This window comes from Folsomia candida, unplaced genomic scaffold, assembly GCF_002217175.1.
Source record: "Folsomia candida strain VU population unplaced genomic scaffold, ASM221717v1 Fcan01_Sc005, whole genome shotgun sequence".
Lineage (NCBI taxonomy): Eukaryota > Metazoa > Arthropoda > Collembola > Entomobryomorpha > Isotomidae > Folsomia > Folsomia candida.
In genome coordinates, this window is record NW_019091197.1 from 1,262,772 (window position 1) to 1,281,249 (window position 18,478).

General features: G+C 37.2%; 3 protein-coding genes across 3 annotated transcripts; all 3 read left to right on the forward strand.

The window, feature by feature from the left end:
• LOC110849921 (alpha-(1,3)-fucosyltransferase C) lies at positions 1 to 2,269 on the forward strand. The gene is made up of 2 exons (XM_022097400.2): positions 1 to 714; positions 1,636 to 2,269. Exons 1-2 carry the CDS (start codon positions 650 to 652, stop codon positions 2,267 to 2,269), a joined length of 699 nt encoding a protein of 232 aa, XP_021953092.2. The 5' UTR covers positions 1 to 649.
• A 2,631-nt stretch (positions 2,270 to 4,900) lies between these two features.
• LOC118435590 (probable glycosyltransferase STELLO1) lies at positions 4,901 to 7,316 on the forward strand. Its single transcript, XM_035851876.1, has 2 exons — positions 4,901 to 6,975; positions 7,271 to 7,316. The coding sequence occupies exons 1-2, from the start codon at positions 4,901 to 4,903 to the stop codon at positions 7,314 to 7,316; spliced, it is 2,121 nt and encodes a 706-aa protein (XP_035707769.1).
• Positions 7,317 to 16,264: 8,948 nt separating this feature from the next.
• On the forward strand, positions 16,265 to 17,402 carry LOC118435591 (alpha-(1,3)-fucosyltransferase C-like). The gene has a single exon (XM_035851877.1). It carries the CDS (start codon positions 16,265 to 16,267, stop codon positions 17,132 to 17,134), a length of 870 nt encoding a protein of 289 aa, XP_035707770.1. The 3' UTR covers positions 17,135 to 17,402.
• Positions 17,403 to 18,478: the final 1,076 nt, after the last annotated feature.

The window sequence follows — 18,478 nt, forward strand, 5'->3', positions numbered from 1 at the left end:
TTAAAATAATAAGCAGCACTTCTGTTACCTCAGACCCTGAAGATTTTCGTCTACTCAGCAGAATATTTGCAAAATTTTTCAAAACTCTCGGCAGAAAAATCAGAGAATTTTTCTCCGCAAAATTTTCCCCAAAATTGACATGTTTACATACTTATATTTGGCACAAATTTGTTTCACAAGCAAATTGTTGAAGACGTTGACATGAGTATGGTCAATATTTTATTATATCAACATTGATACTAACTTGATAGTTATTATTTTCACATAAGTACATACTTATCAATATTATTTTTCTTATTCAAGGCAATCATTTCCAAGGATGTCGCGTACAACTAGTTTTTTTATACAGCTTCATATTATTATTGTTCGGTGTGTACTTATACTTCGGTACTTGGACGTATAAATTCCAAACGAGAATAATAAACAAGGCAAGCGTACCGGTCCACGCAGGACCTGCAGAATGCTTCGGAATTGCGCTGTCCTCAAAGAATGAGGAACAAGAACGTTCTAATTATCACGTGACGAAAAATTCCACCATAACTAACTGGACATTCAATGAAACCTCGCCAACAGTCCTGCTCTGGGCATATTATCCTCATAGGGACCCGCTTAACATATTAGGAGATGCGGATAAGAGTTGCCTAGGTGAATGTCATATTACCTCGGATCGATCCCTCTTAAACTCTACTTCCGCAGTAGTATTCCATTCATCAGGTATGAGAATGTACGGCTTCAGTTTTTTTGTATTTCAGAAATCTATTAAGTTTTCGTTACGCCTGCACTGCAAAAACGCCCATTGGTGTTTCAGTACGGACGTATTAAAAATCGCATTGCGACCAGGGTTACAAGTGATATATATCACTGAGTGAGATTTAGTGAGATTTAATGATATATATCAATCATCTCACTTGGGGCTGAGTGAGAAATATGAGAAATAATGAGATAAACTTGTAGTTGATGACCACGTCCGCTAGGTGGCGCTAGTGCATGACTCATAAATCTCACTATATCTCATATTTCTCATGTCTCACTATTTCTCATTATATCTCAGTGAGATGAGATTTATGAAGGTGAGATGAGATTTCTGCAACCCTGATTGCGACCCATCCGTACTTAACCGAAGTACAATCACACTCCGTGCAAGTGCTAATGTATTCTAATGTAAGTACGGATGGCTCGCAATGCGATTTTCGATACGTCCGTACTGAAATATTAATGGGCGTTTTTGCAGTGTGCGCAATAGATTCTGTTATTTGAAAGTTATTCAAAGCAAATTATTTAAAATTTCATGGTATGAATTTACATAATTCCTAACTATTCGATATTATCGTACAGATTTTATATCAACAATTTCCTAGTATTTCTAATTAGGCATACATAGATTAGGGACGCTGTAAACAGAGTATAGCGATAGACGCCGCCGATTTTATGTATATGCATATGACGCCGAACATTAGCCGGTGTGGATCTCTGGTTTATTTTCCTTAGAAAGTTAGTCACGTGCCCCCTGACCAATTTATTTTCATTTGTGAGATTGGAAGTGGAAATAAAAAAGAGGAAAGGCTGAGCCGGTTTTAAATTAGGGTTACTATTGCATACATATGTACATAAAGTGAAGAAATAAATCCTTTTCAGAAATGACATGCCAAAAAACCGGCACGAGGATCAAGTCTGGGTCTACCTCAATCGTGAATCTCCAGTTTATATCGAGGAAGATTTGACCCCTTACGCCAACCTATTCAACTGGACAATGACGTATCGAACCGATTCTGACGTTGTGTACCCATATGGTGTCATTGTGGACGAAGATGCCACACAGGACCGTATGAGTAGACAACTAATCAATTCAGATTATTCAAATTGGATTGAGTTTACAAGGAAGAAAACCAAATTAGCTGCATGGGTCGTCACTCACTGTGAGACGGACGGCAAGCGTGAAAATCTTGTGGAGGAACTACGACAATTTTTGGACATTGATATATTTGGTGGATGCGGGAACTACACGTGTCCTCGAGAGACAGACATGTGTTTTAAGCTTATCGAGGAAAATTACAAATTTTACCTCTCCTTTGAAAATTCATTTTGCGATGATTACATCACAGAAAAATTTTTCTTTATGCTAAATCGCACAATTATTCCAGTCGTATTTGGCGGAGGAGATTATGCCCGCATTTCTCCCAGACACTCGCACATTGACGTGAGGGATTTTACCAGCGTGGGAAAACTCGCCGAGTATTTGATCTACCTGGACAGGAATCACAGAATATAGATTCAACCAGAAGAATCGATCTTATGTATTCGAGTGACGCTTATGGAAGAACGGGGAGAGCCAACCAAATAACTCGGTGTACATTTGGCCCACCTGGGGGATGGCACCTCCGCATCATCATCATCACCACATCTCCTGGCATCAAAAATGATGATGAAAGCACATAGGTGGCGGTGGCACCCCCATTTGTGCACCAGAACACACCCTCGTAGAGCACCAAATTTGTGGAGACGCAGCTCAGAATGGTGTGTTCCGGTGCACAAATGGGGGTGCCAGCGCCACCTATGTGCTTTCATCATCATTTATTGATGCCAGGAGATGTGGCGATGATGGTGATGCGGAGGTGCCATCCCCGAGGTGGGCCAAATGTACACCGAGTTATTTGGTTGGCTCTCCCCGTTCTTCCATAAGCGTCACTCGAATACATAAGATCGATTCTTCTGGTAGAATCTATATTCTGTGGACAGGAATGAGGAGGAGTATGTGAAGTATTTCTGGTGGAAGAAATATTATCGGGTGCAGGGGACGGATGGGTGGTGCAAACTGTGTCGGAAATTAAGAGATAAGTCAAAAATTGTTGCGCAGACGATTCCAGATTTGGATGGGTGGTACAGATTTAAGAAAAATGATCGGAATAGAACCGTTTCCAGATGTTTACATTATCCTGGAAAGTTTTCTACGTTTCAAAAGTTATAAAAAGCAAACTTCTGTCTGTATTTATACAAATACGACTTTCTGCTTAACATGTTCATGTTTAAATAATTACAGGAACAATATGAGTGGGTAATGTTATTCATTTAAACGGAAATATGAAATTCTGAGATTTAAGAAGAATCAGATTTAACTAATATTTAACATGTTCATTTTTATGTATCAGTTCAAAAAGTGACCCTAGTATCCAACGGCACGAAGTAGAAAATAATTCTTCTCCACAAATCTTGCGACAATTTTTAGCCTTTCTCTTTACCTATCTGAATAATGAATGGGAGACAGCATTCGAAATTTTGGCGAAAAAGTTTCCCCGTTTTTCACTAAAACTTCCATGTAATCCAAATTAACATCAAAGTGTTTTTCTTTCTTTTTGTGCTAATTTTGATGACAAATTAAACTGACCTAATAACAATAAATATGTTGTTATTAAATAAACAATATGTATATAAAACCCGATGGGGTTATTTGTACATAAATTTCACGAGTTTTTGTGTATTAGAAATATTTATGCGTTCAAAATGTTTAAGAAAATGATAAACGTTAATACCGAAATATTAAATTATGAAACTACATGAGATCTAGCTGTGTAAATTTCAATCATGAAGTATAAACGCAGCTAAAATACACAGTTTGTACGATAAAGCATTTTTATAGAGTTTGCAGATTTAAATACTTCTGTTACTGGTATTATAGGTGAATTATAAAGTTGCACGTAAACTCGAGCCTCGTCCGAGACGCTTTAAATACCTAGAGTCGAGATTATGTATGTAAGTAGTTTACATAAAGACCTAAACCAATTTAGTCACTTAAACAATAGTTTAACCCAAATTTCAGTCTTAACCAAGGTAAATAAATACATATAAATATAATTCTAAATTTAGAACTTATGAACTACTTTAACACAAATTCCGAGATTTGTTTGCCATCTACACAATACAATAAAAAATTAGTGTTTGCACCTGTGGTATTTAAATAATTTATTACATGGTACCTAAGTGGTTTCTAAGAATTCAATACTTTTATGGTGTTATTATACGAAGCAACTCTTCAATTATTTACACACCTGCAAACGTACATACCTACATGCGTACCAATATGTCTAATTCCTCTCAAATCACACAGGTAATACATACAACTTATATCAGTGTCATTATAAATTTCGTTCTAAGATCCAAGTACTCTCTTGCTGCTAGAAAATTGTTAAACGAATAAATTCACCTTAAACCCTTTAAAATAAATTAGAATTTCTACGATCAGAAACATGGATAGACTAAAAATATTAAAAACTTGTATGGAAACCAATAAGAAATATATATTATTACTGGCCCTAGTACTCTGTCAGGTTCAAGTTTATCTGCTTCTTACACGCCCAGGTATAATTTATGAAAGAGAAACCCAATTCATGAAAAGGTTTGAAAAAATCAATCAAATTATATAGGTACATTATTATTACATATTTTTAGCCAAAAGTGAATAATGCATACGTATATACATACAGTACTGGCAACGAAACCTTACCCCGCCGAATCGCTAGTTTTTGAACGCACAATCCCAAGCTGAATTCCGCACAATGTGTTAAAAAAGACGGGTTCCGTTTTTGCACTCTAGTGACCGTTTGAGGTCAAACTTGGTGCACGGACTCGCAACCATATTCCCCAGACTTGTGTTCAAATCATAGCTCGTAGGGGACCATTATGGTCCCCCGGGAACATTTTTTTCAATGGTCCCCCGGGGACCAGGGACCAGGGACCATTTTTTTAGATGGTCGCTCGGGGACCAGGGACCATGTGGTGGGGGACCAGGGACCATGTGGTGGGGGACCAGGGACCGGGGACCAATTTATTGCGAGCTATGATTCAAATATTTTGATCTAGTTCACTTCAGTGACTCCACAGAGGTCATAAAACCAGTCTGGGGAATATGGCTGCGAATTCGTGTGCCAAGTTTGACCTCAAAAGGTCACTAGAGTGCAAAAACGGAACCCATTTTTTTAGTATAATTTGCGGAACTCAGGCTGAGATTGTGCGTTCAAAACTTTCCAATGGGCGGGATAAAGTTTCGTTGCCAGCACTGTATGAACAAACTTACAAAATTAGTGAACGGTCATCATCATGTCCCCCGGAAAAGTACTGGACAAACTTACGAAAAAAATGGATCGTAGTCACATCAATTTCTCGCCCAACCGAGCAAGTCATCAAACTCAGCCGCCTCCCAAATTTCCAACTTCTCGTCGTCGCCGATCAAAAAACGCCAAAGAACTGGACCCTTGCTAACTCAATCCTTCTCAGCACTGAAACCCAACTCCAGCTTGGCTACCACATTTTACAGCATGTCCCTTGGAACGCATACACCCGGAAAATGATCGGCTATCTGTACGCTATTCAGCACGGGGCGGAAATCATATATGACACGGATGACGACAATGTTCCCAACATTTTGTCCGATTTCGACGATTATTTTGCCTTCGGTAACACCACACGTGGTCTCATTGCTCAGCCCGATCTGGGGGAGTTTGGTTACATAAAAAACCCTTACGTCCATTTCGGCCAGGGGTCAGTTTGGCCGCGTGGCTACCCACTAGAATTGGTGGGCGGGTTGTACAATAATAATTACACGGTTTGTAAGTACACGACCCCAGTTATTCAACAAGGTCTTGTAAATGGAGATCCTGACGTGGACGCTATTTTTCGTCTCACTAGGAAAAAGCTGTATACAAATATTGACATCACGTTCGACGGTTATGCGCCCCAGGTTATCTACCCGACCGGAATTTTAGCACCGTTTAACTCACAAAATACCCTTTTTCATTACGACTCCTTCTGGGCTTTGATGCTCCCAGTTTCCGTTGCTTTTAGGGTCACCGATATTTGGCGTGGGTACTGGGCGCAACCCTTGTTGTGGAAAGTTGGTAAAAATTTAGCCTTCTCGGCCACAAATACGACACAAGTCAGAAATGCGCACAATTATCTGAAGGATTTTGCAGAAGAGGGCAAAATATTTCAGGAGGCGGGATCCTTAGCAAAGTTTTTAATTGAGTGGAAATGTAGCTCGACAGATTTATACGAGTGCATGATTACCTTGACGGAGGACATGGTCACGCACAAATTTTGGGAAGCGAAAGAGGTTTTATTGGTCAAAGCATGGATTTTAGACTTGAATTGTGTCCGTTACACTCCACCTGTAATTATTAAGGAGGTTCAAGCAGGCTCATCATCCATGTGTGTCAATGATTTCCAAACATACTCAATATTTAATGGGATTACGAGTAATAATAATGCAACATCTCTAAATGAAAAGTTCGAACTGAGGAAACTTTGCAATTTTGGGTTTGACGTTAAATCAACGCTTCCAAAAACTATTTACGTCGAAACCTTGTTAGTCATTACGTTCAATTATCCGCATTATGAGCACATTTGGCTTCTCGAGCTAATTTATAGACCACATTTTCCCCACATTCTGTACTGCGGGGATGGAAAGGCGTTCAAAGCTATCCCCGATTTGGAAATTTCGTTCGTTCACGCTAACGTGACGGATGGCTGGTCGTGGTACGAGTGTGCCCTGCGTGTCATCGATATGAATTATGGGGTGCGTCAAAACTACATATTTTTATCGGATGACGTCCTCTTCAAATTTTGGGAGACTGGAGGATACGATAAGGATGAGATTTGGGGATACAAAATTGAGGATCAGTTATTGGATGTTGCTCTGCTAAATCAGACTGATCTCGTACCTGAGGGCTTCACTTGGGAGTGGAATCGTGGGCACCATGGGCGAGTCGGGTGTTTAAAGGCGCTGACAAGAATTGCAAATGAGTCAGCGCAGAATAAGATACTTGCTGAATTTGTGCAAAATCGGGTTAAATTTGGGTTGGGCGATAGTCTGGTGAAGGTCGGAATGTCGGACATATTTCAACTGCCGAGAATTAAGGAGGATTTATTTTATGAGGCTGGGAGAATTGTGAGAGATGCGGAAATTTTGTTGGAGACTGCGGTACCGTTAATCACGACGGGAATTAGTGCGCCCCAGAAATATGTGACAATGCCTGGTATTTGGATTTGGAGGGAGAAAAGATCCGATCCATTTACGCATTTTAAGAAAGTAGAAAATGGCGTTATATTTCATCCATTTAAATTTTCTTGGATAGTTGAGAATAAAACATTGAGGGGAGAGTATTGCGATTTTTATGTAAAATATTTAATATGACGAAAGGCATAGAAGTTCGTACATATTATTTGATACTTGGGACAAATATTACAAACAAGTTAATTAATGATTCCAAAATTTGTTTAGTATGGATAAGAAAGAGTATAATTCTACGGATTCTACTTACTTCTAATTGAGTACTATAATTCCGAGTTTTACAATGTCATCGGTATCGTAGATAGTTTTATAATTATGCATATTTTGTAACTATTGGTTAGTACTAGTTACTCAACAATCCCAACTAATGATGTACATATGCACAGTGGAGTTCTTATAGGCATGCCTATGTGTGCACATACGTAGGTGTTTTATTATTGATTTTCAAAAGGTATGTTCCGCACTGTTTCTGACCAAAATTTTAATGAAATAACAAGCTTCAAATACATTTAGGTGGCTGTGATTTTTTTCAGTTCTGTAGGTCAACATAAACACTAGCAATAAATCGGCAAACTTTACCTCGACGGAAAAAATGCTAGATTTGCAAATTAAATATCGTAGTGTGATTTAATTTTTAATGCTGGATGGGCAATACGTGTCGCAGATTTATGATTGAATGCTTACAATTTACGATGAAAACTGCTCAACACAAAACACAAATTCAATTGGGTTAATAATTTTAAATGATGGCGAAACGAGGTCTCGGGCAAAAAGTCGCCAGGACGCTCAAAATCCGTTTCTTCCACAGAAAGGCTCCGGAAACTAGAGGAACCAATAATGAGAGATCCGCGATTGAAACTGTCCTATTTAGCAGATGAGATGGGTGTTCCAAAACCAGCAATTTGTCCCATGTTAACTTAACATTTTGGTATGAAAATGGTTCCCGTCCGTTGGGTACGAAAATTGCTTTCGGCATCTCAAAAACATGATCGAGTCGACTTTTGCAATGCCAATTTTAACCTATTAAATGAAGACTTGAACCTGCTCAATATTTTATTAGCTAAATATGGTACCTGAGTTTACTATTATGACCCGGTGACCAAATAATAATTCCCTCAATGGAAGCACGAGGGGTTGCCACCGCCCGAGAATTGAAAAGTGCAAAAATCTGACAAAAAATTGATGATGACCATTTTCAAGGATATCAAAGGTCCCCTCCTTATAAAATTTATTGCTGGAAATACTACAATAAATGGGGCCGCGTATGCAGGTACCCAGAAGGAGCTGCGTCCTCCGGGTGAAAAGAAACGTGGGGTCAAAATAAAGAGTTGGCCTTTTTTTAGACGACAACGCTCCTCCTCATACCTGGCTTTTTGCGAGGGATAGTGCAGGCGAAAATCGCTTTACCTGCACAAACCACACCCCTAGCAGTCCAGACTTGACCCTTAGTGATTATTATTCGTTTCGAAACTTAAAGAAAGACATCAGGGGAAAACGGTTTTCGGATGATATTGATATGAAGTCGAAAATTTTGGCATATTTTCGAGGTAAATTTTAATGAGTTATTGCTAGTGTTAATGTTAACCTACAGAACTGAAAAAAATCACATCCTCCTAAATGTATTTGAAGTTTGTTCTTTCATCAAAATTTTGGTGAGAAACAGTGCGGAACATACCTTTTGAAAATTAGTAATAAAACACCCACGTATACATATCTGGCAATTTTCGCATATCAAATCCTTATCTATGTATATTTGCATACATCTAACTTGTGGAACGTTTCCTGACAAGCTATGACATTTTTTGGTAACAAATTGTCTCAACAAGATAAGCTCGATTGTTTACCATAATTGGACTTAAATAAGTGATAAGATAATTTACTCAAGAAATATGATTTTGAGTTGAGTATGCCCACATGAATGAATGAGTATGTGTACACATAAAATTTTAATCATTTTTACTACGTCGAATACTTGTACATACATACATATATCGAATAATATTTTGCAATAATAGTTTATGGTTAAACCGGGTAAATAGCATTCCACCCAATCGGATAGTAAATGTGCTTATATTGCCACAAGTAGAACGACAGCCTATCAGCATTTGACCCATTATAGAGCCGTTTTACATGCTCCGTCGTCAAGTGTGCCGCATACACAATTTTGTCCGGATACTTACCGAGATAAGCTACCCACCAGGCAAACGTGCTATTAGGAATGATAAAATTTTTACATTTCGTAGCAATATGAAATTCTTCCAAACTCGTTAGTTTTGTCGGATCTGAGACTATGTGAATATTAAAGGTTCCTTCAGCCTTGTTTAAAACTGTCAAAAACTCGTTTCTAATATAATTTGCATCGTCGGAAAATATGAATAACGAAATTGAAATATCTCTGTTATTTCGGAGTATCAAGTCCTGCCGCATCCTGGATATCGCCGTAGGATAGAATGAAAATGGGGTAGTGAAGTTGGACCGCCCTACGTCGCCACGTCGAATATGCACGGCTACAGTTTCCCCTGTATTTCCCGCCTCGAGGATAATTTTTTCCCATGATTTGGCCGACGCGGTTAGACCATTGCTCTCCCTCAAAGTGAAAAGATCCCGCAATTCGTCTTGATATGGGGCAAAGTAAGCTTCAGACTGGCAGTAATCTTTCCCACTGACAAGAGAACTTTGTAGCTAGCTAGAATTGTAAACTCCAGAAAGTAGGTCAGAGTCCGTGACGTACACAGTGCCTGGTAGCGTGTCATCAATAGTGTTCCAGGGGAATAAGGGGATGTTAAATGCGTCCAAGGCAAAGGCCTGATCATTAAGGGCAGGATTTCTTGTCTTCTTTTCGGCAAGCTGGTTGCGTTGGGTATTTGAATGCTTTATGTACAGGGGTGCGTTATGTTTCCGAGCGAGTGCGTAGTGACATGCATATTGATAGAGTTGTTCCCCAATACCCCCTTTTGTTTGGAGAAAGACACCTCTAGGATTTAAGAATGTGGGGTGAGGTATCCTATTTGGTAAAGTTGCAGGGAGTGTATAATACGAATTGTCTGTTATTGAATTTTTTTCGGTGTTCAAAGGAGGACGAATTTTCCTGAAATTGAAGAAGCTAAATGTACATGTCTATATATGGAATTAGAAATGCTTTAGATGAAATACTTTGTAAACACAATGCTTATCACAAAAATGTTAGTTATAGTACAATTTGCTAAATAGGAATTTTACGCTATTATGTACTTTCATAAATTCTAGAAATTACAAATTAAGGTATTGACCCACAAACCAAACCTCTGGAACGCTTAGACCAAGGCACTTAAAATTACACCTACGTAAATTCCTAATTAAATTTTGCTTCCAAAATTCATGCAAAATGTATTGAAATAGTAGTTGAAAATATATTTACTGTCATCATGTGATAATACATTTGTCTGTAGACATTAAATTTTCATCTTACAATGCAAGCATTTCATTGTGATTGGCTATCACCCATAATGAAAAACTTGTTTTACATCAGTTCTTATACGAGTATTTATTCCGTTATTTGTAAATCTGTATGCATATTCAAAAATAAATGTACACCTATGTGAACAAAACACGCAAAAACACTTACGTCAAATACTCAGCACAAGATTTGCCTGAATCAAGCGCTTTTGATATATTTTTTTGAAGATAGATAATATCGAAAATAGACACGGACAGGCTACAAAATAGTACGATATGAACACACCAATTATAGGTCTTGTCTGTCATGATATCTTAGCAGAGTTGATATTCGTTAAACTGTGAGACCTAAATATTTTAGCGTCATACCCGGTGCTTATCGTGTACTAGACTAGTATCATTTACGGGAAAATATTATTATAATAATGCTTACAGGAATAATTGCACGCATAAAATAATTACAACGGCAATTCGAAGTACAAATCGAGCGGTATTTTTATTATAGGACAATAAGGATGAACATTTCTATTTTCCGCTTTAGTTTTAGAGTAACATAAATTTCGAATTAGGCTGAACCTGTATCCTGTTGAAAAATTACACATAAACTAATATTAGTAAGCAGTAAGTTGAAACAAGTAATAAAAAATGTAGTCGACATTGTGCTTGATTCTATTCACAAATATTACGTCGGAAATGCACACGGTATGATTAATATTTTATGAAAGTGTGTATAGACGAGAAATATGTACATACATGTATTACCGATTTATGTATGTACTAGCCCATAAGCCCGTCCCAAAGACGGGCCATTTTATAATGTAGTTTTTCTTAAGCGTCGATTCATACATTTATGTATTTAGGTAGTGCAAATTAATTCAAAGTTTTCCACTATGTAAAGATTATTAAACATAGGTATACTGATATACAAATTAGTATACATTGGTATAAGCTGGTATGAATTTATGAAAATGACACGATCATATTCCTACGTCTCTATGTATGTATCTATGTACATACATATTTTATTACGCACAAATGTTTTTGAAATTTATAACATATAAACATGAAACTAATAATTTTCATAACAACTAGCTGACAGCAGGTAATAATCATAACTTTATAGTTTTCTACTTTTGCAAATTGCTAATAGCAATAGATGTTTTATCTAACCGTACAATTTTTAGCCCGAGTCAGGGCTTATGGAACCGTCATGTCCGTCCGTCTGTCTGTCTGTCTGTCTGTCCGGCACGATAGAGCCAAAACGGCTGAACCGATTGACCTGAAATTTTTACCATACACATATTGGACAAAGTTAGGAAACGAGTTCGAAGATGGGCGTGATCGGTCCAGTGGTTGACCGGTGGGGGTCATCGGAGTGGGTGGGGTACTATGTACCAAAATTTCAAAATTGTTGTAGAGAGCTGAAATTTGGTACAGAGGTTGCTAATGGCTCCTAATAGATAAAAATGACTTCCAGTTGGAAAAATTTTCATCTTGAGTGACCCTATCGGGTGACCCATACCGATTTTTCAAAACCATCATATCCAACTGAAATTTGGTGGAGAGGTTGCTTATGGGTTTTAATGAAAGAATATGAGATGATATTGGTAAAATTTTTATCTGGAGCGACCCTATGGGGTGATCCATACCGATTTTTAGAAATTGCTTTAAAAAGTTGAAATCCGGCACAATTATATTTAATGGCTTCTAATTAAAGAATATGAAGTTAAAAGTGAGCAAAGTGCAACCAGAGTGACCATATGGGGTGACCCATACTGATTTTTAAAAATCGTTATATTGAGCTGAAATTTGATATGGAGGCTGAAAAAGTGAAAACCACTGCTGGGTAGCACATGCATACAGCTTAGAACTTCAGGATGTTAAAGAAGCCCACTGGTCATGGTGGTCAAGGCACATGATTTGTAACTAATTCAAAAATTTGGTACCAAATGGTAGAATGGTATTTATGTAATCTAATAAACTTTTAACCATCCACAACGCGGAAGTTGGTGATATTATGTCGGTCAATTCGGAAAAAAAATTAGAAGCGGGCTCTGACTTATTGAGTCAGGGACTATGCCCCTGACTCGGGCTATATGGAGTCTGCACTGTAGGTTTTATAGTTGTTAAACATCCGGTCAAATTCTATTTAACCAATCTGTTTTAGCCGTGCATGATATGCCGCTAGTACGTAAACTGCACCTTTAAAAATAGTTTAATTTTACGAATCTAAGGCTTATGTACTGCTTTGTTTTTAATTTTAAATAAAAATAACAAGCAAGATCCCTGTTAATTCAAAAATCGCTACATAGATAATATAAATTTTGGCCGAGCAATATTTTTCGGAACTCTTAAATGAAACCAATTGTTTTAAAATTTACGCAAAAAATTGGCATGTTTTTATTTAGCAATATTATTTCGCAATGAATTGACGATGAGATGTACCTACTTATTGAAGACCTCGACGTGCGTACACTCAATGTTTTATTTTATTCATATTTATCGTTATACATAATTGTCACCAATACTATTATTTTTATTTAAGGTAATATTTCCCGCCATGAAGCTGTTGGATACAACCAGTTTTTTCGTCATCATTATATTCTTGTTCAGTGTGTACGTGTACCTGAGCACTTGGTCCTACAAATTTAGCATAATAAATAGAACAGGTGTGTTAAATCGTGAACCTGAACAATATGTTGGGATGTCGTTGACCCCAATGAGTGAAGAGCAACGAAGTTTTAACAATCAGTCGAAGAAAGGTACCATTAAAACAAATTGGACATCAGAAGAATCCAAACCAACAATCTTGCTTTGGACAAATTACTTTCATATGGACCCGTTTAGTATGTTACGAGATGCAGATAGGAGTTGCTTAGATGAATGCTACATCACCTCAGATCGAACCCTTTTAAGCTCTGCTTCCGCAGTAGTATTGCACTCATTTACTATGAGAATGTAAAGGTTTCAGTTTTATAATATTTATGTCAGAGTTCAGTCGGATATCCGTTTTGTTCGTCAATCCGTTGCCTAATCCGATCCGTTTGGATTGGGCATTTCTGAAAATCCAATAAACAAATCGGATCAGATTTCTAAACTCGGTCGCATGTTGCAAAGGCGAATCCTCGAATTTTGAGTAAGGGGTGAGTCATAAGTGGTGATCCACATTTTAATGCTTTCCGCACGCCAAGGAGAGTGGGATAATTCATTATAGATACTTGAAGTGATTTAGGATTAGTTATGTGCTGTGCGGATGGAGCTAAAATCACGAGAAACCCTAGTCTCAGCACAAGATACTTCAGGAGGCCGTAGGTTTTAGCTCCACCCGCACAGTACATAACTAACTCACTTTATGTATAAGTTGTAGTATCCTGATATTAAGCAACCGATATGCCACACAAAACATGTCATCAGAGGTTGATCGAATCTTAGGCGGGAAAATGAGACTGAAATAAAAACAAAAAGTGAAAATACGAGTGGTGCAAAATTAAAAAAATGCATCAACTTTTGTAGGTAAATCATTTCCCACGAAAGCAGAAGTACACAAATTTTAAAATTCTTTGCTTTTCTCAGTTACACAATAGCATTGGCTAAACAAATTTACCACGTTCGGAAAAATATCCTAAGAACCGGCGTCTCAGGCTACACGAAAAGTGAAAACCTATATTTGTAGGAACGGTCTTACATCGATTCAGCATGGCAACCAAATCACTAAACCTAGTCACTTCCAATCGTAGCAGGGTTAACATTAGGCTATTGGGCCTTGAAAACTGTGAATATCAAATTGCCAATATACATTCAAGTAACAAAAAACTAACATTATAAGCAAGAGGTCGCAAAATTTGCAAAAATATGTATGTCGCGAGAATTACTGTTATTTTTTAAGAGTGCTGCGTGTACCTTGATCATTCTGCTGTCTTCTAACCTGGACAGAGACATGCAAGGATCATGAACAATAGCAAAATGTCCCTAAAGTTTAACAAAAACCAAAGTTTTGCAAAATTTTCGAGATTTTTTAGGATCAAGTCTTATGGAGATTAACATTATAGGTATAAGTTCAGATGGTGATAATATTCCGCACGAAAGTAAATCTTGATAATTCGGAGTACATTTTATTAGACCACAATTCTGGTAACTGCCTCAAGGAAAAAGTTTCAGAAATTCATGCTTTTACCATGTAAAATTCATAAATATATGACAAGAAAAGTGGGAACTGAAGGGTTGGAGGTAGCTTGGGAAAATTGTTCTCTTTTGGGTTTAAGTTTATCGATGGTCAAAATCTCATTGACTCATTGATTCAAATTAACAATCGCATGGGCTATAATATTGGTGATAATAGCTTGTTTGGTGAAAAGAGTTAAGAAATGGCGACCGTTTTATACTGTATGACTACTTATGACTCACCCCTTATTTCGTTGACTTGGATATTGGATTTATTTATTTGATGACCCGTATTTTTAATCAAAGAAGGGATATTTTTGAACATCCGAATAGCGGATCGCATATTTAAAAAACATTCAAGAGACGGGTAGGATCCGATATTTTCGAAAATCCAAGAAACGGATAGGATTGATTGTGTATCTAAAATGTTGGATCCAACTCAACTCTGTCGCTTGGTATATGGATGTAGTTGAAGACCATATAAATACTCGAAATTTGAGTATTTGGTTTTCTCTACCTCCTATTTCCAACTTTACCTTGTCTACCTCAACAGTTGATTTGGATATCCGATTTTTTGGGTAATCCATATTTTTATAATTAAAAAAACGGATCGGTTGCATCGGATAATTTCAAAAATCCGAAAAGTGGATCGGATCGGATATTTTTTTAATCCAAAAAACCGATCGATTCAGAGATTTTTAAAATCCGAAGAACAAATTGGACCGGGTTTACGAGATCGCTGACTAAACGAGGTATCTGACTCAACTCCGACTTATTTTAGAGTATCCAAAATATAAAGTATCAAAACCCACTGCCCGAGTGGGGCCGAAAATCGCAAAATCCGGACATGAGGCAGCTGATTTCTCGGTGAATTAAAGATACCTGAAGGCTACAAGCATCAAAGGATTTTTTTACAAGCGAGTCGTGCATTTTTTTTAAATTCAAAAAACAAAATAAAAAAATGTTCATAAAAATATTATTTTTTGCAACTTTTGGAAAATTTTATGAGCATTTTTAATTTATTGTATTTTTAGAATTTTCGAAAAACGCTCGCTTTGGTTTGTGCCGATGGTAGAGAATAAAATTACGAATATTTTGATGCTTGTAACATTTTGAAATATTTTTTCCATCTTTGAGAAATCCGGTGCGCCTTTTACTTTTTGCGACTTTCGGCCCCTCCCCCTAGGGACGGAGTAGAGCCAAATTATTTACACCGTTACACTTACAAAAATGAGGTCTACAAATTCAATTCAACAAATCTTAATAAATCAAGCTTTTTTGTCTCTCGATTCGTGTTTTGACTATTGCTGCTCTTTAGAAATTTTGCGTGTTTTTGTTTTCAAATTATGCAAAAGATTCCGATATTCGGATAATATTTTAAATGAAACTGAACTATACGAAATTCCTGCAGGTAATGTAATAATTGCTCAGTATTTCCAATTGGTTTCCACCTGTGAAAGAAATTGAGACTTCTCTTGCATAATTTGTGTACCATGTAGTCCATACTCCATGGAAACCCGGTGTAAAAGGTGTAATTTACTTCTTGGGAGTAGAACTGGAATTTGAATTGAAAAATAGGGAACACTTGCATAAGTTTGGACTACAGTTATGAATAAAGAACTTATTTTCAGAAATGACATGCCCGAAAGCCGGCAAGAGGATCAAGTCTGGGTCTACCTCAATCGTGAATCCCCAGATAATTCGAATCACGATTTGCCCAGTTATGCCAACCTTTTCAACTGGACAATGACTTACCGAACCGACTCTGATGTTCTACATCCATATGCCGTCATAGTTGACGAAGATACGACACAGGACAGGATGGGAAGACGACTAATCAATCCAGACTACTCAAATTGGATTAACTTGACAAGGAAGAAAACCAAATTGGCAGCATGGGCAGTCAGTAACTGTAACACTGACAGCAAGCGTGAAAATCTTGTAGAGAAACTAAGACAATTTGTTGATATCGATGTATTTGGAAGATGCGGAAACTACACGTGTCCTTTCGGGACAGATACATGTTTTAACTTTATTGAGGAAACTTACAAATTTTACTTCGCCTTTGAAAATTCCCTTTGCGATGATTATATCACGGAAAAATTTTTTTACATGCTAAATCGCACAATTATCCCAGTCGTGTTTGGAGCGGGGGATTACGCCAGCATTTCTCCGAGACATTCGCACATTGACGTGAGGGATTTTAGCAGCGTGAGAAAACTTGCCGAATATTTGATCTACCTGGACAGCAATGAGGAGGAATATGTGAAGTATTTCTGGTGGAAGAAATATTACCGGGTACGGCAGACTGATGGATGGTGCAAACTATGCTATAAATTGAAGGATAAAGAAAAATCTGTTAGACAGATAATACCAGATTTGGAAGGATGGTACAGATTTAAGAAAGATGAACAACATACAACTATTCCTCGATGTGTACATTATTCAGGAAATTTTTCAACACTACAAAGTTTCTAGAATGCAAATTGATCAATAAATCTTGGCTTAGTGAATTTGTCGCATCTTTCTGAACATGTATACCTGTTTACGACAATTTCGGACCATGTGATATTGACCTTACTTTTAATTTTAACCAAAAAAGTAAAGTGTTTATCCGCATGTGTACAAACGCATTTCAAGAAGTACGTGCAAACATTTTTTAAATAGGGACGATTTTGTACGGCACTGGTCATTTAGCTTTTTTAAATGTAAAATGTAATAATATGTACATACTCTCCGAATACAATTACCATACTCTAACGAATAAAAGCTTTTCAGCCATGAAGTACAGTTCTTTAAATGATGTGCGGATCAACACAGCGCATGTTAAGCGGCAAAATACTAGCTTTTAGAGCCATACTCAAAAAACAGCTCTACCAATTATCGACCTTGGTTGAGTTGCATATTTTTGAATTCACCTAAATTTCATTGAAATTTAAAACCTGTTTGTGTCATGGTTTGTAAACCGATTTGTAACGAGCCGATATCTATTGACATTGACACTTGAATAAAAGAACACTTGAACTTGAAAACCCACCTTGTTCGGCATTTAAAATTTGGGATACCTTGCAGATTAAATCCTTTCTTTGTTCCATTTCAGAATCAGAGTGGCATCTCTGCTGGTATAATTTATAAAAATTCTTTGTTTAGTATCCAATCGATTATGTCGAATTCCCTTCCAACATGGAAAACGTGGGTTTTATGACTCTCATTACCGGTTGGTATTATATCACAATCACCAGTTGTGATTTCAAGTGGTCGGAGTAAAGACATTGGTATGATGGAGCATATGCTTAACGGGGCATTATAGTTTGCTCTGGCCGCTCTATCAGCCAATACAGTCCCTCGCTCAATATTTCTCCCGTATGTTACCCCATGCATTATTTTTTGCACAGGTTTTTGATCTTGTAATTCGAAAACCGAGATTAAATGTACACTCAAAAATGTGAAGTATGTTGGATGATAACTAGTAGTTGTTGCACAACAATAAGATAAGGCCCTTGAAGGAATTGATAAGCTACTTGTATTTATATTAATCATCGAATCTCGAGGAAAGCAAAATTTAGACGAAACTTGACATTCGTCGATTAATATAAATAAAAGTAGCATATCAATTCCTTCAAGGGCCTTATTTTCTTGTTGCGCAACTACCACTAGTTTTAATCCAACAAATCTCACATTTTTTAGTGTACATTTAATCTCGGTTTTGGAATTACAAGAAAACATTTTGCAATTTTTCCTGATTCGTCTCATCTCGTCATAGAGTATGTGTGCCGGGAAGCCACCACCACACATACTTTTCCCATTGGAAACCACTAAAAA

What these genes read in the sequence shown, in the direction of transcription:
- LOC110849921 (XM_022097400.2), top strand. Translation starts at nt 650, where the DNA reads ATGTCATATTACCTCGGATCGATCCCTCTTAAACTCTACTTCCGCAGT. An exon ending in AGTAGTATTCCATTCATCAG is followed by an intron (nt 715 to 1,635) that starts GTATGAGAATGT and finishes AATCCTTTTCAG; the next exon opens with AAATGACATGCCAAAAAACC.
- LOC118435590 (XM_035851876.1), top strand. Translation starts at nt 4,901, where the DNA reads ATGGCTGCGAATTCGTGTGCCAAGTTTGACCTCAAAAGGTCACTAGAG. An exon ending in TTGTTGGAGACTGCGGTACC is followed by an intron (nt 6,976 to 7,270) that starts GTTAATCACGAC and finishes AAATTTGTTTAG; the next exon opens with TATGGATAAGAAAGAGTATA.
- LOC118435591 (XM_035851877.1), top strand. Translation starts at nt 16,265, where the DNA reads ATGAATAAAGAACTTATTTTCAGAAATGACATGCCCGAAAGCCGGCAA.